The sequence below is a fragment of the Notechis scutatus genome, chromosome 1 (genome assembly GCF_049901735.1).
Source record: "Notechis scutatus isolate UNSWTSFEM ecotype Mainland chromosome 1, rNotScu1.2, whole genome shotgun sequence".
Lineage (NCBI taxonomy): Eukaryota > Metazoa > Chordata > Lepidosauria > Squamata > Elapidae > Notechis > Notechis scutatus.
The window spans coordinates 115,202,397-115,223,352 of record NC_142009.1 but is presented as its reverse complement, the minus strand read 5'-3'; the positions used below and the strand labels follow the sequence as shown (position 1 = coordinate 115,223,352).

Below are 20,956 nucleotides of genomic sequence, written 5' to 3'. Positions count from 1 at the left end.
CTGTGTACAATCACGTTCTGGTAACTCCTGTGACGCAGCTGGAACTAAGCGTATCCACTCTGCCGTTCCATTAGACTATTTCAGTGACATGGAGAGAGGGGATCTGCTGCTTGGGTAAACAGTTTATCCTCCATATTAAATTACCCGGCCTCGTGCTCTACCTGTTTGTGCATATCCTTAAATATAATTGAGCACTCCAGCCTTGCATACAGTATTGAAACAACACTGGAAGTGACAGTTACCGGTTTTATAGCACGATTAGGGGCGGGATTCTACTGGTTCTGTCCACCTCTGTAGAACCAGTTGCTCTGAAGAGCAATAGACAGAGAGCATACATAGAACTGGTTCTATGTCTGCTGCTGTTTTGGCTCACCCACCCACCCTCCTGGGCTCTTACCTGACCTTTATTTCCTGCTTTTTCAACCGCAGCTGCTTTGCGCAACACAACTGCAGTTGAAAAAGCAGGAAAAAAGTGTTTTTTCAACCACTGCGCATCCACGCACAGTGCTGCTCAGCTGTCCAGGCAGCTAGCTGATGATGATATACACGTGCACGCAGTGTAAAATGTAAAATCACCGAACCGGTAGTTACACCGGTCGTATCCCACCCCTGAGCACGATACCATTGTCTCTTGAGACGGGAGGATGCCAATTCAATTCAACACAGAAATAGCAATTTTTTTTACTTTTTATCAGATATTTAATTCTGAGATGTAAACATCCACTTCTATTGTGTCTTATGAAAAATACTTGACTCAGGACACACACACACACACATACACAACTTTAATAGGTATGTCAGTGGCTCATGTTGACAAATTCAGCATGTTCTGTAGTTTTCCCCAACCTGGTTCCACCAGATGTATTGGACATCCACCTTTGACCCAAATCAGTGTTGAGCTGTAGAACCTGGCAATTATAGGATTCGTTGATGTATATGAATTTGTAAGATTTATTATCCTACTAACATCCTCTTTGTTTTCTTCAGTAAGATTCATTATAAAAGCTGTTGCCACAACAATAACTGCTAGTAGAGCAGATGATGCGCTGTGAGTTAAATATTGACATAAAACACAGATGGCTCATTGAATCTTTCCTACTAATGCAGACTGTCTTCATTTTCATTCTTTTCTATTTGCAAACAAGTAATGTATATAAATTGCATTTACACAGATAAATGTCACATTCTGTTTAAATAAGAAGGTGTGGTTTGCTAATCTTAGATTATGCTACCCGCCCCAGGCTCTTTACATATGTCGAGTGGCAGTGGCCATGTTGCCTAGAAATTCTGGGAATTGTAGTATGAATCCAAACACATCTGTAGAAGGTTCCCTAAGTCAGTGGTCCCCAACCACCGGGCCCCGGACCGGTACCGGTCCATGGATCATTTTGTACCGGGCCACCTATTTTACTTGGGCGCCACCATCTTGTTTCGATGGCTCTTGAGAAAGTGCTTCCAGGTGAGCTTGTTGGTCATTGGTTGGAAAGCGGAGTTTGGGTGCTGAAAGAATCCTCGCGCCTTAGTTTCGTCGAAGGGGGCGGGGCGGCTTCAAACGAAGAGCCGTACCGATGGCGGTGGAGTCTCGCGTTACTCAGGAGGAGATTAAGAAAGAGCCCGAAAAGCCCATCGACCGCGAGAAGGTACAAAGGAGGAGTTGAAGGTGGCGGGGAGAAGCGGGGGACAGCTGGCTGGCCAGTCGCTCGGCTCGCCTTGCCTTGGTCGTGCGTGCTGATGCCGGTACCGGTCCATGGATCGGTCTGTGGATTGTACCGGTCTGTGGTACAAAAAAGGTTGGGGACCACTGACCTAAGTGATCTGCTAATTTTTGATTTCCAATTGGACGTTCCACATAAGTACAAGAAGAGAACACGTTTATTACATTGTCACTCCCAGGAAAGGGTTTGAACTGCAGTTCTGCAGCAAAATTTCTCCAATATCAGAAAATAAAAGAGGAATAGAATGATCTTAATTCACTCTGCTGGAGCAAACCCTAGGACAAAAGACATTCAGATATTCAAAAGTCTATCAGATGTCTGCTCTGGATGAAAAAAAAATGTTTCATGAAGGAGATGCTTTGCAGGCATGGTGGGGCCTGGGCATGATGGGAAGGGCAGTTTAACTTATCTAGAAGATGTGAGGTCAAGTCACCTGATGTAACACTACCTAATAGACAAATAGGAAGATACATATGCATAACTGAGTTCCACATTCATGGAACAGATGCCTCCAGATCTTAATCCATTGCAGTTGGAATTTTCTTTAAGCTTCAGGTAGGTCTCCAGAATATCTCTGATCATCCCACTCTGATCCCAAATGGGAATATTTTTCTGGAGCTCTCCACCTGATTTAATCCTTCTGCTAATTTAATGTTTTAGCTGGTTTTGTTTTTTAAAGTTTTATACATTGCCAAGAGTCCACTGGAATTGGGCAGTGAATAAATTGCAAATAATAATAATGAAATGGTGGAGAAATGGGCAAGGAAGAACAGTTCAGCACCAGGTGAAAATGAACTGAATCAGAGGTGGTATTCATCCAGTTCTGACAGGTTCTGGAGAACGGTAGTGGAAATTTTGAGTAGTTCGGAGAACCGGCAAATACCACCTCTGACTGGCCCCACCCCCATCTATTCTCTGCCTCCCGAGTCTCAGCTGATTGGCTGGGTCTTCTTTGGTTGCCCTGCACAGGAGAAGGGAGCTGGAAAGCAGGTTAGTGGGGTGGGGAGGGAATGGGGATTTTACAGTATCCTTCTCCTGCCACACCCACCAAGCCACACCACACCCAAAAAAAATTGAATACCATCACTGAACTGAATGGGTTTTGGTTGAAATATCTACACCCACTCTTTGTCATCTATTCACTGCAAAGCAATTTAACAAATGGTGCAAAGAGGTGAAATTGAAGATAGGTTAACATCTGACTAAAACCTACCTGATAATGAAAGTTCTAACAAATAAGGTAGTATCAGGCAACTACAGGCCAGTTACCTGCTTACCAACAACTTTCCATTTGCTAACTAGTGTGGCTGCTGATGCAGTCAAGCAGAATTTAGTTGATAACAAGCTCTTTCCACCTGAACCGACAGGAAACTAATCAACCAGCCAGAGGAATAAAAGATCAGCTCCTAGTTGACAAGGGGATTTTGGAAAACAGTAGGAAGACCAACTATGTAGCTTGGATTGGATAAGGAGACATTTGACTCACTGCCACATGTCTGGATAATCAAGTGCCTAGAAATAACAGGAGCCAGTAGACACATCAGAAGCTTTGTGCAAAGGTCAATGATATAATGAATGACATAGTTGCTGATCAATAGTGATGGATTGGGAGGAGTTAATATCAAGAGGAATATTTCAAAGAGGCTCATGATCAGTACTGTTTGCCATTGTACTAATTCCTCTGTCAAAAATACTAAACAAATGAGGCCATGGATACCAAACATCAAAAACATGTGGCAGGCTAACCCATTCCAAAAATATTGTACATACTACTTACAATGATACTGACAAAGTAGCAACAATGGTGCATTGAAAAACCTGCCAGAAATACCATTTGCTTGCAGGAAAAACTAGCAGGAGCATAAAATAGAAAAAATAATAGAAAATGAAGAAGCTAAAGTGCTCTGGGACTTTAAAATTCAAATAGACAGGCACTTGCCACACAATACCCAGGACTTAACAGCTGTTGATAAGAAAGACAAAAAAGATTTGGATACTGGACATGACCTGGAAACATCAGAACAGGAAAGAAAGCCTGGGGGAAAAATCACAAAATACAAAGAGATGCAAATAGAAATACAAAGTTCTGTAGCAAAAGAAAGCAAAGATAGCACCAATAGTAATAGTGCAATTCCAAAATATCTGGAGCATACCCTATTAGCACTGACCATCAACCAATTGCAAAAGGCAACTTTACTTGGCCAAAGTAAAGGTCACATTTTGTGATCATATCTTTATTTAAAAATCATACATTAATAAACCATATATTGCAATGACTTACCTGTCAATGAATACTTCAGCTTCAACCATAACAACACAAGAGCGAACAATAGATACAAACTCAAGCTAAACCGCACCAAACTTGATTGCAGGAAATACAACTTCAGCAACAGAGTGGTCAATGTCTGGAATACTCTACCTGACTGTAGTTTCTTCCCCAAACCCCAAAAACTTTCACCTTAGACTGTCTACTATTGACCTCACCCCTTTCCTAAGAGTAGGGGGCGTGCATAAGCGCACCAACGTGCCTACCGTCCCTGTCCCATTGCTTCTTTTACTTTGCTTATATGTATCCATGTATTCATAACTATGTTTATACTTATACCTGTTTATCTTGTAAGCAACTGACAAAATCAAATAAATGAATAAATAAATTATCACCATCAATCAAATAACATCTGCTTATCCCAGGCCCTTGGGAAGGACTCAATAGGTAGATTAAAAACGGCAAATCCAGTCTACACATCTGACTTGATTGTGCGGCCATACATAATAACAATTCTCCCCGCAAGAGCTGGTTGACAGAAGCGGGGGAAATGCCCCCGCCCCGTCCTGCTTGCGAACTCTCTTTCTAACCCAGCCGTCTCCAGCTTGTAAAGCAAAGTGCTGTCCTGGCCTCCGCACAGCAGGGGGCGCCCTCGAGTTGGGCCCAAAAGGACGGCAGAGGCGGAAAACGCCCCCCTGGCCCCGCCAGCCCTTCTTAGTTCTGCGTTGGAAAGGTAAACGGGGGGCCATTGGCTCAGATTGCCCGCGGAGGGAGGTAAGCAAGAAACTGGAGGACTTTCGATGCTTTGCTTTTGTCTTCCTAGGTATGCTTTTCTTAGCGTACTTAAATATCGAAGAGGGCGCCTGGTCAGCCACCTCTTAGTAGTAACTAGCTACACCTCTTAGCTAGGAACCTGCTAAGAGGTTCCAGACCTAGGCTGCCGCAGACTTCAGGGGTCTCCAACCTTGGCAACTTTAAGACTTCTGGACTTCAACTCCCAGAATTCCTCAGCCAGCAAAGCTGGCTGAGGAACTCTGGGAGTTGAAGTCCACAAGTCTTAAAGTTGCCAAGGTTGGAGACAGCCCCCCACCCCATGACTCGGACGCAGGGACCGTCCGGATTTTTTTCCTGGTAGCCGTACTACGGTTAGAAAAAGTGGCGAGCTATTTGCTTGTGCTTTCCACGTCGATGAGATCATCGTTTCAAACTTGCTTTTCTCAAATTAGGGCTTCCTAGACTCTAGAGCAGGGGAGTCTTCAAACTTGACAGCTTCAAGACTTGTGGACTTCAACTCCCAGAATTCCTCCTCCAGTCACGTTAGCTCAGGGATTCTGGGAGTTGAAGCCCATAAGTCTTAAACTTGCCAAGTTTGAAGACTTTTGCTCTAGAGAGCTTGGGTGCTTCCAGGAAAGCTTGCAGATTTCCTCCCCCAAAAAAAAATAAATAAATAAATGAGATGCTGACATTGTGGTGGTTCACAGAGAGTCATCCCAGGTTTCCCTCACTTCCTACTGTACTTCTTCCTTACCAAGGAAAATCTGTAAAGGAAAAAAGTTTGCACTTTGTCTGACAGATGGCTAGTGATGAGAGATTTATGGATGGAAGTCTTTAGTTACATGGTGTGATATGGTGGAAGACAGTTTGGTGTGTGGCTATTGGTGTAGAAAAATACCACAGTCAAACTTTCCAAACTGGCAGATGGTCATCATAAGACTTTAACAAAAATAACAGAATAGCAGAGTTGGAAGGAACCTTGTAGGTCATCTAGTCCAACCCTCCGCCCAAGCAGGGTACCCTACCTACACTAAGGGTCTTCAAACTTGGCAGGTTGAAGACTTGTGGACTTCAACTCCCAGAATTCCTCCTCCAGTCATGTTAGCTCAGGAATTCTGGGAGTTGAAGCCCACAAGTCTTAAAGCTGTCAAGTTTGAAGACCTTTGCCCTACACCATTTCTGACTTAAATAACAATGTAAGCAAGTGTAATGAATGTTGGTGCAAAAAAAAAAAAAATCCATCTCTGACTTTTATATTAATGGAATCTGAACTGATTGATCAAGAGGAGCTTGATGGCCAGCTGGATAAAAATGTCAATCCAGTGTGCAGCCAATGTGAAGAAGGCAGATTCCATATTAGAAGTCAAAGGAATTGAATTGAAAATAGAATTGCTAATTTAATGAAAATATATAGCAAAGATTATTCTTGTGGTATTTGGAATGCAGTTTTAGTCATCACATTTTCAGAGGGGGTATTACAGAGCTCAAAACGAACCAAAATAAATAGAAGTCTAGATCAGTCCTCCTATGAAGAAGAATTATAAGTCTTTAGTTTGGATGAAGGAGGACAAGAAGTTACCTTATATGTATAGCATAGAAGTATGTCCTTTCTCCCAGTTTTAAAACACAATGGCATCCCTTGAAATATACACATCTTTGAGCATCAGATGCATTACAGGTAGACCTTGACTTGTTAAGTGAATTTGACTTCCCCATTGACTTTGTCAGAAGGTTGCAAAAGGTGATCACATGACCCCAGGACATTGCAACCGTCATAAATATGAGTTAGTTGCCAAGCACCTGAATTTTGATCATGTGACCATAGGAATACTGCAATGGTCGTAAGAGTGAAAAGTGGTCATAAGTTAATTTTTTTCAGCACTGTTGTAACTTGGTAAAATGGTCACTAAATGAACTGTTATACCGTAAGTCAAGGACTATCTGTATTTTCCTGGAATTGTAGGGGGTATAGGCAAACGTGGAATCCATGCACATGCCCAGGCCACCCTACTTTTTTTTAGATCCAAAATGCTGGATATCAAATAGCGGATAACCCAAGTTTATGTGCTGAGCCAGGTTTTAAGAGAGTGAAAACCAAATGTATCTCCAGGGGATTCCATTCCATCTTAAATACTGGTTGCTAGGAAGTGAGAGTAGAAGGAGCTATCGCCTGCTAATCCAATCTTGTTAGCTTCCCAGATGGCTCCACCACATGATTTTACAAAGCATCACCCGTGTAATATCAAGATGTCTGCAGGTGAAACCTGTATTATCTTTATGAACTTCAGCTGCTTCCTTATTCTTAATCAACTTTCTTCGTTGGTTGGAACTCATAAATCTGGGACAATATTGTGCTAACTTGTTGGACTGCAGTTCCTATTTTCCCTAATTGATGAACAGTGAAGTCACAGATCAAGGTATCTAGAAGATGACACAACATTGGGGAAGGCCAAAACACTGGATTATTAAGTGAATCATATTGAATTAAGATTAATGGGAAGTTACATATTATCCTTCATAATAATATATTGTTCTGTTTACTTTGGCTCTGGCTAGCCTGACTAGCAGTGTTTGAAACTCTGCTCTACCTGACATTGTCAGGAATTAAACCTGATGTATAATTTTACTACTGCTCTCTGGAATCTTATGCCAAGGCCCAGATTAAATTCTTTGTTTATATGCTATAGTTTGCTCAGGGTTTTTTGTTTGTTTTGTTTTGACAGAAAGCTGCTAAGAAAGAAAAACAGGATAATTATTCAAGGTCTTTGGCTAGCAACCCTCTGGAGATAACCCATCACTGCATTTTCCAGGTTTGGTAAATAATAGACCTGGACTTTTATTATTATTTATATTTGTCAATTAGATTGCAATCAGAATATAGGATATTAGTAAAGTGTCTCACACACACAGAGTCCAAATATTTTTGCCACAGTAAGATGTCTTCAGCACCCCAGCCTTCAGATGTTCAACATGAAGCACCCAAAAGAAAAGATTATCGAATTCCAGGACTCCGAGGTGCTCAAACTACTACTTTGTTCCGTGCTGTGAATCCAGAACTTTTCATTAAACCTGTAAGAAAACAGCAATTATTTGGGGCAGCTGGTTTAAATACATCCATACTTTTGCCTGCATCTCAGTTGCATAGTCTGATATACGACCATAGTTATTACATCTGAATTATTGTTTGGGTTTATGATATATGAGCCTAGTCTTTCTGTTTGGGATTTATGGTTAATGACTTTAGCATTATATCTAAATTCAGTCAATTATGGTTTATCACAATTAAGTAAACTGGAGTATAACATGTTATTTAAGAGGTCATTTATATTTAATTTCTGATTATTTTCCATTTTTAATTCAGGTGTAACATTAGTTTTGATAAAAAAATAAGTTGCTAATTAATAACTTGCTAATTAGAATAGTATGACATCAAAATACTTTAGCTACAATATCTCACTTTTTTAACATGAATAGGAAAACTGTTACGATGAAGAAGTAATTTGCCTATTGAATTAAGCTTTCAGAAGTCAGTGGCTAGTTCAATAATTAGACTAAATTGCAAACAAAATACTATAAAACCTAATCAGTCATGAATAGGAACATATTTAAAATGTATGGAAAAACAGCATTCACTCTGGATGAGACCCATTTTTTCCAAATAGAAACATCTTACACTCAAACAACATACAGTCTGTGAAAAAAAAAAAGGTATTGAGGAACTAAAAAAGATTAAATATATTTTCTACACTTTAATCAACTAAGTCATTTCATTTCTTTGCAATTTACAGGCCTTTCATTTCATAATAAAACAGTTAGGAGCATTTCCTTTACTGGTTTTTAAAAAGCTTGACTTTTACGGGGCTGCACAAATGCATTAATGCTGCTGTTTTGGCAACATACAGATGTGTTTTGCAACTGCCTTCTTCCAGGATGCCCTTTCAAATTTTCATTCCAGCCTAGAGAGCCCTGGGCTGCCCTAATAGTCTCCCTTTCAATTACTAACCAGATCCCTCCCTGCTTAGCTTTTCCAAGATCAGTAAGATCATCCAAATGATGATATATAATTTTCAAAAACTCAGTTGGATCTTATGTCAATCTTTCCTAATGGTCATAGTGGCTTCAGTGCAATCTCCAACTCTCTTCTCAGTAACAATTTAACAGTATTGGGTGGGGTATATTTCCAGTTATATAGAGGACTGAAGCGTTAATTCTAGCCATTTCCTTTTCTCTTTAAAAGCTACCGTGTTTCTCATATAATAAGGCCGGGTCTTTTTTTTTTTTGAGCCCCCCAAAAATGGCTAGGCCGTCTTTTCGGGGTGACTTAATTCCCCCTGCATCTTCAGGTGGGCGGGCAGCGCGGCTTGGATGTTGACCTCGGCGTTGGTGGGGCACTTCGTATCGGGGTCAATGCAGGCAGCACCATATCCGGTGTGCAACAAAAGTACTTCCTAAGAAGCAAGCCCCCGCCATTTCCCCCATTTCGCATGTTTTAATATAGGCCTTAATTTGGGGAGGGGCTTAATTTCATTTCATGCCTATAAAACATGCTGGGACTTCCTATTGGGGAGGCCGTATTGTTGGAGAAACAGGGTAGATGAAAATGGAAAGTAAAATAGGTCATCGGGACATAATTTAATAAACTACCTTTAGGATGCATGGTTTAGAAAGTGGATTAAATAAAATGTCTGGATTTCAAGCTATTATTTTTATTTTCACAGAACAAAGCAGTTATGGCTTTTGGCCTTGTGACAATTACTCTCTGTGTGGCTTATATTGGGTACTTGCACGCACAACAAGAAAACAAAAAGGATCTCTATGAAGCTATTGACAGTGAAGGAAACAGACTTATGAAACGCAAGACTTCAAAATGGGACTGAAAAAACTGTCAGTGTTGACAAATATCAACATGGAAGAAGACATTTGATTTTCTGCATGGTGACTTTCAGGATTTTGACTGAAGCATTAGCATTTATTTTTATACAATGAATGCTTTTTTAAAAAAAATCAGTTTAAACATCAGTGTGAAATGCTATTATCTATTGATATTTTGAATAAAGCACATTATAACAAAAAGGGTACTGCAGAATATGTGCAACTTATTTCTTATCTATACTGTGCCAAAAGATGCTTTAGAATTATTGCCAGAATTGCACTGTCTGGTTTTAAAGTTTATTATTAATTGTCAGTGTTTTAGTAAGTCACTCAAAAAACATTTCTAAAATGTGTTATTTGTGCAATCATCCACCTGTGCAAATTTTTAATATTTCAAATATTAAATAAGGGAAAACTTTTCCATAGTCTCTTCTGAAGTTATTTATTTATGATTTAGTGTACAAAATGATTGATGGATTGATATTTTTCACTCAAGGCAATAAAACTAATCTGTTAAAATACGTTCCCATGAGTTATTTCAATATTTTGAGCTTCCTTGAATATTTCCATTTAGTGGAATGTTAAGTTTTTGGTTTAAATATTTGGATAGTAAAGGCTGTAATAATTCATGTACATTGTTTAAGAAAAGCAGATGAAACATTATCAATTACAAAAAATATATTCCAAGATGCTAAGTAATACTAACTGATGTCTCAAATGATTTTATGAGCAAAACCTACTTTGCCTAGCAACAGTTATTGGGTAGCATTTAACTCATAGGCTCAGACATAGTCATGACAATGTAACTGCCAGAGTTTCTTAATAAAGAGCTCCTGAGGAGGCAGGTGAATGCACCTTGCCATATAATGGTGGTCCTTTTCTCTTCCTTCCACTGACCATCTTGTCATACAATGCTGAAGCTTATTTATTCCACTGACATGCACAGAACCAAAGGGACACCAAATATAATTCAGCTTTGAATGGAAGAACTAAGTGTTTGTATCTGCATCTGAATCAATTACTTCATTCTCTTCAAAGGAGGAAAAAAGATCTCATGCAATCATGATTAGAAACCCAGATTTTGATACATTTGTTTGCTGTGCTGTTTGTTCAAAACTAATTCCACCGCCTCCTACACCAGAGACCTTTGATCGGATTAGGGAATATAAACCTTACAAAACTCGGTATTATACACACAAAGATATATTAGGTAAGTCAATCTCCTCAGTAACCGATGATGATTTCATGTATTTGACATGTTCTAAGGAATCTGCATACAAGAACATGAACAATTCCAGCTATTCATATTAATAAAATGATAAAAAATAGAAAAGGCTGCAAATATTAAGGAAAAGAGCATCTTTGGTTTAGTAGGAAAGACATCCTTCTACTTGATACTTGCCAAGAAAAGAGGAAAATGAAATATATGAAGATTTATGTCCAATTTCTATGGCATAATCACATGATATTATTTCTGGCCTTGTGATCTTTCTTTTGATCACTTTGGAAAGGAAACTAGAGCAAGCTTGATGCCTTCACTGCTGGTTGTCCACCAATGTAAAATGCCTGCTTCAGATATTGAAGTTATCTGCATAAAACTGTAGATCAGGAGTGGCAATTTTAAGACTTGAGAACTTCAGCTCCCAGAATTCCAGCCAGCCAGGGAAGTTGAAGTACACAAGTCTTAAAATTGGCAAGGTTGGACACTCCTGCTGTAGATGGAATACTCTGCCAGGATCCCTTCACTAGTATAGATGGAACAGCATCCAAGGGTTCATCGTAAACATTTGTAGGGATTTATCTTGCCATTGCCATGTAGTCTGTTGAGATAAGCTGAAATGTGAAATGTTTAGGATAGAGATATGGGATTTATGACTTGTGGGGGGCACAATGGTTAGAATGCAGTATTGCAGGCTAACTGCCCACTGTCAGGAGGTAGATCCTGACTGACTCAAGGTTGATTCAGGTCAACCGAGGTCAATAAAATGAGGACCTAAATTGTTGGGGGCAATATGCGGACTCTGTAAACTGCTCAGAGAGTGCTGTAAAGCACTATGGAGCAGTATATTAGTCTAATTGCTGTTTCCATCTTTCCCTAAATTATTGGGTTAAATTTTTATCAAGCCTAATCAGAGAATAGCAGCTTAACACACACACCACTTATATGTTTAATTAATGTCAGTATGGCACATTTGAAATGTGCACACTAGTCTTCACAATAGGATGGTAATAATTTAATGCTTTTAAATTAAACTTTTGATTATTTTATAGAATGTGTGACCTACATAATCCATATATAATATATGCTGTGGCCTTCATTTACTATATTGCTTTATATAGAGATTGGAGCAGACCTTAAGCGAGAAGATGTAGATCAAAGAGAACAGGAAATACAAAAACGAATTGATAAAATGCAGACTAAACTCTGGCTTCAGGTAAAACTATTCTCTATCATGTTAAATATAAACCTTTCTAATGTTTATTATTCCGATTTTCCTCTGATGCGTGTTAATAGGTGTCATAGGTACATCAGCAGCACTGGTACAAATCAGGTGTAGATTTGTCTTAATGTTGTTTAATACTAACAGAGTTGGAGGGGACTTTGAAGGTCTTATAGTCCAATCCCTGTGCAAGCAAGAGGCCCCATACCTCTTCAGACAAGTGAGTGCTCAGATTCTTTTTAAAAGCCTTCAGTGATGGAGCATCCTCAACTTCTGAAGGCAAGCTGTTCCACTGGTTAATTATTCTCACTGCTAGGAAATTTCTCCTTAGTTATAGATTGCTTCTCTCCTTGATTAGTTTCCATCCATTGCTTCTCGTCCTGCCTTCCAGTGCTTTGGAGAATAGGTTGACCCCCATCTTCTTTGTGATAGCCCTTCAAATATTGGAAGATTGCTATCATGTTACCACTAATTCTTCTTTTTAATGTACTAGAGTCTAGACAAACTCAATTCCTGCAACCATTCTTCATACATTTTAATGTCCAGGCCCTTACTCATTTTTATTGCTGTTCTCTGCACTCTTTCCAGAGTCTCAACATCTTTTTTTTTAATGTGGTGATTTTTAAAAATAGTTTTTGCCTATTCAAAAAAATCTTGATAGAATCCGAATGCTATCTGTCCTTAACCAATAATCTTCGGTTTGAATATCCTATGGATTTCTCTGAAAGAGTGACAATAAAAGTTTAATCTAGACCACGTGGTTAATGCAGGGGTGGGATTCAAATTCAATGTGTGGGCGTGGCCTAATTTATGGGTGTGGCTTGGTGGTCGTGACTGGCTAGGCGTGGCTTGCTGACTGGGCGTGGCTTGGAGGTCATGTGACTGGCTGGCTGTGTCTTGTATGTAAATATTATAAATATTTATGCAAATATTGAATTTTTTATTTAAAAAAGAGCAACTTTTACCCAAAAGCAGGCAAAGCAGGCAGGCAGATTGAGTTGCTCGCAGAATCACAGATTCACTCAGATATCTATCTTTCCGCAATCTGCTACTTGAGTTTGCACTGAAAAATAGAAGCTTCAGTCCTCAGGAAGGTTCAGCTCTGCTTTTAGATGAGCTAGAAAGCAAGAAATCCAATGTCCTAGCTTTCTAGCTAATCTAAATGATGGTCAGGGAAAAGAAAAAAGAAAAAAATAGCAACTTACCAAATGCAGGCAAGTTTGATGGCATGCATGCCAGGTAAGTAGTGAGTGGGCGGGGAGGGGAGGGGCCAGCCAGTAGCCCAAATTGCCAGTTCTCCAAACTGCACAGAATCGTAACAACCGGTTCTATAGAACTGGTCCGACCAGGTAGAATCCCACCCCTGGGTTAAGGTTCCAACTTCTCAATTGTATTTCCAATTAGGCAATTGATTTTACTTTTTAGAGCATTGTCTGAAGTGTTCAATATACATGAAGTAGAATGTTATTGTATTAACTTCATTTTAAATTTAAAAGAAGCACTGGAGTTAGCTGAAGCACAGAGGGATGCAAATATTAGTAATAATAAAATAAAACAAGCCCGCTTCCAGAACATATCCTTATGTTCTTCTCAAGTTATGAAGAATTACAGGTAGTCCTTGACTTACAAACACAACTGAGCCCAAAATGTCGATTGCTTTGCAAGGCAGTTGTTAAGTGAGTTTTGCCCCATTTTATGACCTTTTGTGGCACAGTTGTTAAGCAAATCACTGCAATTGTTAAGTGAATAACCAGTCATTAGGCAAATCTGACTTCTTCCACATTTGTTGGAAGCTGGCTGGGAAGATTACAAATGCTGATAAACCCAGAACACTGCAGCCAACATAAAAACATGCCAGTTGCCAAGTGCCCAAATTTTATTCAAGTGTCCAAGGGGATGTTGCAGGGTGGTTTGAAAACTGGTCATAAGTCACTTTTTTCTGTTCTGTTGCAACATCGAATGGTCACTAAACAAACGGTTGTAAGTCGAGGACCACTGTAAGAAATCTGGGATTAGAGTTGACTTCTGCTTGTGCAATAACACTTTTCCTTCTTGAACAAGCCATCTAGAACTGGTTAGGGAGGACACAATGGAAGAACAATCAGTTCCATTAACAAGTGCAACTGTTGTTGCCAAAGAGCCATCATAGCAGTTGAGATTGTCCTGTGTGATCAGTCCTGTGTGGTGTCGTTAGCATAGTTGTATTAACCAACTGCTTCTATTCTGTTTTGTAGGCTGAAACAGCAAAAGAAGATGCAGTAGAAGAGGCTCTCAATCGTGCTGAAGTGCTGCACAAGCAAGATATTGAAGAACTTAAAAAGAAACATCAACAAACATTAGAAGTCAGTGGTAATTTTATTTTTGTATCCACCATATGAAACAACATCACAAGGCTTTGGAACTTAACACAGACATATCATTAGCATGAGAAACGGATTCCTGGTGATTTGAGACTCTTCCTCCTACAGTATATGTCTGTCACATATCATTCCCAAGGGTTATCCAATCCTCGGGAAAAGATTGGCAAGGGGACAAAGAAAAGAAAGTAATAAGAAAGTCCATTCTCTATAGAGATAGTCCTCAACTTACAACAGTCCATTTAGTAACCATTCAAAGTTACAACGGCAGTGAAAAAAGTGACTTATGACCGTTTTTTCACACTTATCACCCTTGCAGCATCTCCATAATCAAGTGATCAAAATTCAGGCACTTGGTAACTGACTCATATTTATGACAGTTGCAACCGTCAGTGAATGAAAGTGAATCTCTGACCTTCTGACCAGCAAAATTCATTCACTCAAAAAGCATGTTACTAAATTACCAACGGCAGCCAGGGGTGGGATTCTACGGGTTCAGACCGGCTCTATAGAACAGATTGTTATGACTCTGCGCAGTTCAGAGAACCGGCAAATCGTGCCCCTGGCTGACCCCGCCCCTCTCCACCCGCCCCTCCCCTCCCTGCCCAGTCACTTATCGTGCATGCACGACATCGCACACATGCCCGACATCGCTGACTGCATTCTCCCCTGTCCAGTCACTCCTTAAGGTATTTCTTTGTTTTTCCTCCCGATGATCAGCCTGATGATCAGCTGTGTTGGGATCCCCCTCGCTGTCTTACCGCTTTGCCAAGGAGGCTTCCCTGAGGCCAAGGAGGCAAAAAAAGGGCACGTGGGGGTGTGTATGGGCTGCGCATGACCCCTCCACACTCCATTTTTTGCCTTCCTGGGCTCCAGGGAAGCTTCCTGGGAGCAAAAACACCTCCCAGGAAGCTTCCCTGAGGCCCAGGAGGCCCAAAAGCAGCGGGGTTGTGCTGCAAAAAAGCCACACCCACTCAGTCACGTGGTCACACCCACCTGGCCACGCTCACCTAGCCACACCCAACAGAACTGATTATTAAAAAATTTGAATCCCACCCCCGACTGCAGCGATGTACTTAACAACTGGAGCAAGGAAAGTCATAAAATGGGACAAAACTCACATAACAAATGTTTCACCCAGCAGTGGAAATTTTGGGCTCAATTGTGGTCGTAAGTTGAGGACTACCTATACAGAATTTTATTAAATTTGTGCAAGTAAAAATAGGCTCCAGATCTTTATGAGCATGTAGAAATTACCGAAGATATTATCTTTCCTATACTAGGTCAGATCTTAATCGGTGTCAGATATCTGCTTTCTCCTTACATACGAAAAGTCATGAAATTGTAGTAATCTAAATCTTCTAATTTCCCCCCACAACATGCTGGATTTTTATTACAGAGGGAAGCTTAGGAGAGAATTCAAAACCTCAACCTTACCTCTGTAGGCACATTCTTTGCGGACTTTTATTTGAAGCAGGGAGAAGAAAAATAGTAACTCTTCCTTGTTCTGATTGTTTGTTCTTCTGATGTATTTGTTGGTGTATTTATTTTTGCTAAAGAATACTGTGAAGAAAACAAGGGCCGAAATGCTGCAGCACTTGGAACTGGAGCTGAAGAGAGAATCGGAGGCTGCTGAACAGAGGAACACTCACAAACTTCAGCGGCTGATGCTACAGCTGGCCATGGAAAAAATGACAGCTGTGGCTGAAGGGAGGCAGGATGAGAGATGCAAGGCAACTGTACACCTCGCCAAACAGGAAAAGTACTAAGCTTAACTAGCCCATGTCCTTTAAATCAAAAAATCTGATTTCGCATCAGTCATTGGCTTTAATCCAGAATTTTCTGAAGAGAAGAAATCTTCCTCAAACTGCTCTATTCAATGGTTGTAAGAGCCAGCATTGTAGGCCTTTGTGTTGGGCATGCAAATAGAGAATATTTTTTTGCTAGTATTTAAAATATTTATGTACAAGACAATTACCTTGTATTAGAGCATTTTTCTAGATTTATTCTCTTTCTCCATTTAAGAACAATGTGCTTATATATGTGTGTGATATATATATATAAAGTTTTATATTTTTTTCGCCTCAATCTTAATTACATAAATACAACTTTTTCTATATATCTATATATCTATATATCTATATATCTATATATCTATATATCTATATCTATATCTATATCTAATCTATATCTATATCTATATCTATATCTATATCTATATCTATATCTATATCTATATCTATCTATCTATCTATCTATCTATCTATCTATCTATCTATCTATCTATCTATGGTATTCAGCTTTGTTTGGGTATTTTCCCACGTCATTGTAGTTTTGCTTTTAAAGTTGTAGCAACGTTTTGGCAGAATCTCATCTGCCATCATCAGGCTTGTGTATTGGGTTCGTCTGTGAGTCAGGCTTTCACAGCCGTTTCTGTTTTAAATTTGGTGCTATCTTACTGCTGTGTTAGAATGGTTTTTTCTTCATCCTGATTGGTTGGGAGTCTTGGTCTGTGTTTGTTGGTCTTGGAGTTTGCTGTGTTCTGCTTGATTGGTGTTTCTAATATCTTCTGTCTGTTTTGTAGTGTTTTTTTGTCTTGATTGGCTGGCAACATTGTGTTTCCTGTATTGGAGGCTTTTAGTGGGACTTGGCTCCAAGTAAACGGACGGCTATCATTTATTAGGAAGCTAGGTTTCATCTGGGTGCCTGGTTGGGGTGTGTTTGAGCTGGAGTTATCGGGGGGGGGTCTGTTTGTGCCCAGGTGTTTGCTTGGCTTGTGGTGTGGAGATTTTTTTGTTTGTGAGTGCAGGCTTCCAGATAATTGACAGTCTGGTGGAGTCATCTCTTTTATTCATGCTTTCAGGTCTTTTTAAAATCTCTATGGCTTCTCTGATAATTCTGTAGCTGGGGTTTTCTATAGTGGCTAGGGTTTTGCTGCCATTGAAGTCGATGCTATGACCTGTGGCTTTCATGTGTTGGACTAGTGAGGAAGTGTGTTCCAGCTTTTTTACTGCATTTTTGTGTTCATCCAGGCGGGTACTTATTCTTCTATTGGTCTGTCCAATGTATGTGGCAGGGCATGATGCACAGGGGACTTCATTTATGCCTTGGTTTTCCAGGTCAATTTTATCTTTGGGGTTTCTTAGGATGGCTGCTATATTTCTGTCTGTTTTGAAGGCAGTCTTGATGTGATGCCTGTGTAGTATCTTACTGATTTTGTCTGTAGTACCTCTTATGTAGGGCAGGACAGATGTTCTATAGGTCTGTTCATCTTCTAGGTCTCCATTATGTCTCAGTGTGTTTTTGTGGATCAGGCCTGTGATTTTGCTTTTGTGGAAGCCATTGGCTGTCAGTACTTTAGTCAGGGTGCATAGTTCAGTCTTTATGTGTGTCTTGTCTGCCAGATGTTTGGTTCTGGCAATTAGTGTTTTGGCCACGGAGTTTATCTGTGCTGGCTGGTGGTGGGATTGGGCGTTGAGGTAGCGGTTGGTATGTGTTTTCTTCTGGTATATGGTGTGTCCTAGTGTGACATCTGTTTTTTTGTAGATTAGTACATCTAAGACACACATGGTAGAGATTAACAGGTTTTGCAATATTTAGCTGAGTCAGAATAACAAGCTTGCTAAGAGTGTGTTTAGGGGCACAAATTAGTGTGATAGAATAAATGTGAGTTTTGCCATTTGGATTTTGTCAGCCCTGCTAGATAGACCAGACCAAGAAAATACAGGTAGTCTTCGACTTACAACATTTAGTGACCATTCATTTAGTGACCATTCAAAAGTTACAATGGCACTGAAAAAAGTGACTTATGACTGTTTTTCACACTTATGACCATTGCAGCATCCCCATGATCAAGTGATCAAAATTCAGATGCTTGGCAACCGGTTCACATTTATGACCATTACGATATCTTTAGGTCATGTGATCTCCTTTTGTGATCTTCTGACAAACAAAGTCAATAGGGAAACTTAACAACCATGTTACTAACTTAACAACTGCAATGATTCACTTAACAACTGGGGGAAGAAAGATCGTAAAATTCACTTAACAAATTTCACTTAACAACTGTCTCGCTTAGCAACAGAAATCTTGGGCTCAATTGTGGTCATAAGTTGAGGACTACCTGTAACTTCATAGGAAATGTTAAAACTACTTTTATTGAGGTTGACTATAATAACAGAATCTTGAAAATATCATTGTGCAGTGAATTAAGGAGGTGTTACTTCTGAATATTATCTGTATGTTGCAGGCTTAAAGTATGTTTCACCCACACACCACTCTGCTGTCTTGGTGACAAATACTGTATATTTATGTCAAGGTTGTCTTCTTATTTTACAGATTTCACTCTGGGGTTATTCTTTTTTCTTGCCTTAATTGTCTACATAATTTTATAATTTAATTAAGCAATTTATGTAAACTTAAGTACAAAATCACTTGCAAAGGAAATCATTTCTAAACAGATGGCATGCTCTTTCCTTTCATTCATCCAGGAAATTTTTGGAGCAAATCCACCAGGCTGGGATAATTGCTAATGAAATTTATCAGAAGAACCTGCAAAGGTTAGCCTGGGAGAAAAAACATGAATTGGAAATGGCCTTTATGGTCTCCCAAAAGGAGTTTGAGGAAGAGACGAGGAAACTGCTTGAAAACGCTGACAATATTCGGGAGGCTCAACTTGAAGAAGTGAACACTGAAGTGAACAAGAAAGAAAGTGAAATCCTATCGCTGAACCAGCAGCTGGAATGTATGACAGCCTGGAAAGACAGCCTGGAAGCCGAAATATTAGAAATCAGGGAAGCTTTTCAGAAATACATTAACCTCACCTTTCCGCAGCTTGCCCCGGGGCAAGCGGATTTCATCTTACCATTCCGAAAAATATCTGAATTCAGAGACTCTGGTGTAGAATTGTAAGATCAATGTCCATCGGGAAAGACACTCCGGAGAGTAGTGGATTGGCTCCAGAGATACCAATATGCCCTAAGGGGATACGGAGGTGCTGGGAAAAAAGAAATAAATCCACTGTACAATGAACATGTGGCTGTAAGGGAACTTAAATGCTTCCTTATTCATGGGCCAAGAACAAAGCAAGGAGGCCGAATTAGGACCATAGCCTCCAGGTGAAAATATGGGTGGTTCTGATATTTGTGTATACAGGTAGTCCTCGACTGAACGACCACAAGTGAACCCAAAATTTCTGTTGTTAAGCAAGACACTTGTTAAGTGAGTTTTGCCCCATTTTACGATCATGGCTGCTAAGTGACCCTGCTAAGAATGAACCTGGCTTCCCCATTGACTTTGCTTGTCAGAAGGTCGCAAAAGCTGATCAATGACACTGCAACCGTCATAAATATGAATTAGTTGCCAAGCGCCTGAATTTTGATCACATGTTCGTGGGGATACTGCAACGGTCGTAAGTGTGAAAAACAGTCATGTCATTTTTTTTCAGTGCTGTTTTAGCTTTGAACAGTCACTAAACAAATGGTTGTTAAATTGAGGACTACCTGTAAGAAAAAAAATTCTGATTTCGGTATGGGTATACACAAATATCGGTAATGTCAATGGGACGTTCATATGGTTTCAAACATCTGTGGAATCTGATCACAGCTAACAATGAAATTTATGCATAGTGCATCATGGGAAGCGGTGTCAGCTTCACTCGTTTTTGTAACTGCTTTAGCTTGCTTTATTGTACATGAGATTTAAATGGCTGATTCTTTGCGTTAAATAATACTCTGTAATATTACGATTTTTAAAAATATTATCAGTACCTAGTCCATAACCTACTTTACCCCTTCTACATTCTGTGCAGCTTATAAAGCATGGGGGAAACGTGTAGGCTTCATGTACTAGTGTCAAATCCATTTTTATGGCCACTCAATTCCTGCCCCCCCCTCCCAACAATGCAAACATTTAGAGGCTAAATTCTTTATTATCTCGTTGTAATGAATACTTTGCTGGAGAGAGCTACAATACCATACACCCAACCCTACAAAGTTCTTTACCAGGATTGCTGGAAGTATAAACTGCCTCCATTTTATGAAAGGAAGGAAGCTTAAAAAAAAAAAAAAAAAGTGTCAACAATCCAAAAAGTCAAATAACCACTGAGATGTAAGAAGTAATAATATTAGAATCCAGGTAAGTCCTGACTGAGGAAAGGTATCTAGGATGTGACCTGTGGCTGAGCCCATGTGGTGATGATGTCAACCTTTTTTGAGTAAGGGTCCTTTGTTTCAGCAAATTTTCAGGATATTTTGTGCACAGCAGTGAACCTCACACTACTACCTGTAACATTTGAGCCATACTCAAGGGCAGTTTTGCAGGATTCAACACTACTGGATTACTTGGGTAAAGTGAGGGGTGGGAAGCATTACACATGGCAGATGCCATCACTGAGAGGGCATGCTTCCTAAATCCCTTTGAATGAGATTGTTCCAAGGAAGAAATCTACAGGTAGAACATATTCACTCTGTTGGAGGGAACGCGGAGCACCAACTCCGAGAAAGGACAGAAGTCAACAGTGGGAGGCTCGTT

General features: G+C 39.9%; 2 protein-coding genes and 1 long non-coding RNA gene across 6 annotated transcripts; 2 read left to right on the top strand and 1 right to left on the bottom strand.

Moving 5' to 3' along the window:
- Positions 1-4,638: 4,638 nt before the first annotated feature.
- Positions 4,639-10,146, top strand: SMIM8 (small integral membrane protein 8). Of its 4 annotated transcripts, none has more exons than XM_026666537.2 (4): positions 4,639-4,755; positions 7,479-7,570; positions 7,688-7,826; positions 9,474-10,146. In XM_026666537.2, the coding sequence occupies exons 3-4, from the start codon at positions 7,692-7,694 to the stop codon at positions 9,630-9,632; spliced, it is 294 nt and encodes a 97-aa protein (XP_026522322.1). In that variant the 5' UTR covers positions 4,639-4,755; positions 7,479-7,570; positions 7,688-7,691; the 3' UTR covers positions 9,633-10,146. The 4 variants fall into 4 exon arrangements, with proteins under 4 accessions (XP_026522322.1, XP_087799925.1, XP_087799918.1 ...); XM_087943792.1 differs by having other exon boundaries at positions 4,702-4,755; positions 7,479-7,565; XM_087943799.1 differs by lacking the exon at positions 7,479-7,570 and having other exon boundaries at positions 4,649-4,755.
- Positions 10,147-10,689: 543 nt separating this feature from the next.
- C1H6orf163 (chromosome 1 C6orf163 homolog) lies at positions 10,690-20,098 on the top strand. Its single transcript, XM_026666495.2, has 5 exons — positions 10,690-10,837; positions 11,968-12,062; positions 14,303-14,410; positions 15,985-16,187; positions 18,916-20,098. Exons 1-5 carry the CDS (start codon positions 10,690-10,692, stop codon positions 19,334-19,336), a joined length of 975 nt encoding a protein of 324 aa, XP_026522280.1. The 3' UTR covers positions 19,337-20,098.
- LOC148132954 (uncharacterized) lies at positions 13,680-16,015 on the bottom strand. The gene is made up of 2 exons (XR_015745376.1): positions 15,863-16,015; positions 13,680-14,380 (listed from the first exon to the last, which is right to left on the bottom strand). It is a non-coding gene; the product is annotated as an uncharacterized LOC148132954 (long non-coding RNA).
- Positions 20,099-20,956: the final 858 nt, after the last annotated feature.

Excerpts from the sequence above, each read along its gene's own strand:
- C1H6orf163 (XM_026666495.2), top strand. The coding sequence starts at position 10,690 with ATGATTAGAAACCCAGATTTTGATACATTTGTTTGCTGTGCTGTTTGT. Across the intron at positions 14,411-15,984 it reads AACATCAACAAACATTAGAA|AATACTGTGAAGAAAACAAG; the intron begins GTCAGTGGTAAT and ends TTTTTGCTAAAG. Across the intron at positions 16,188-18,915 it reads CACCTCGCCAAACAGGAAAA|GAAATTTTTGGAGCAAATCC; the intron begins GTACTAAGCTTA and ends TCATTCATCCAG.
- SMIM8 (XM_026666537.2), top strand. The coding sequence starts at position 7,692 with ATGTCTTCAGCACCCCAGCCTTCAGATGTTCAACATGAAGCACCCAAA. Across the intron at positions 7,827-9,473 it reads CAGAACTTTTCATTAAACCT|AACAAAGCAGTTATGGCTTT; the intron begins GTAAGAAAACAG and ends TTATTTTCACAG.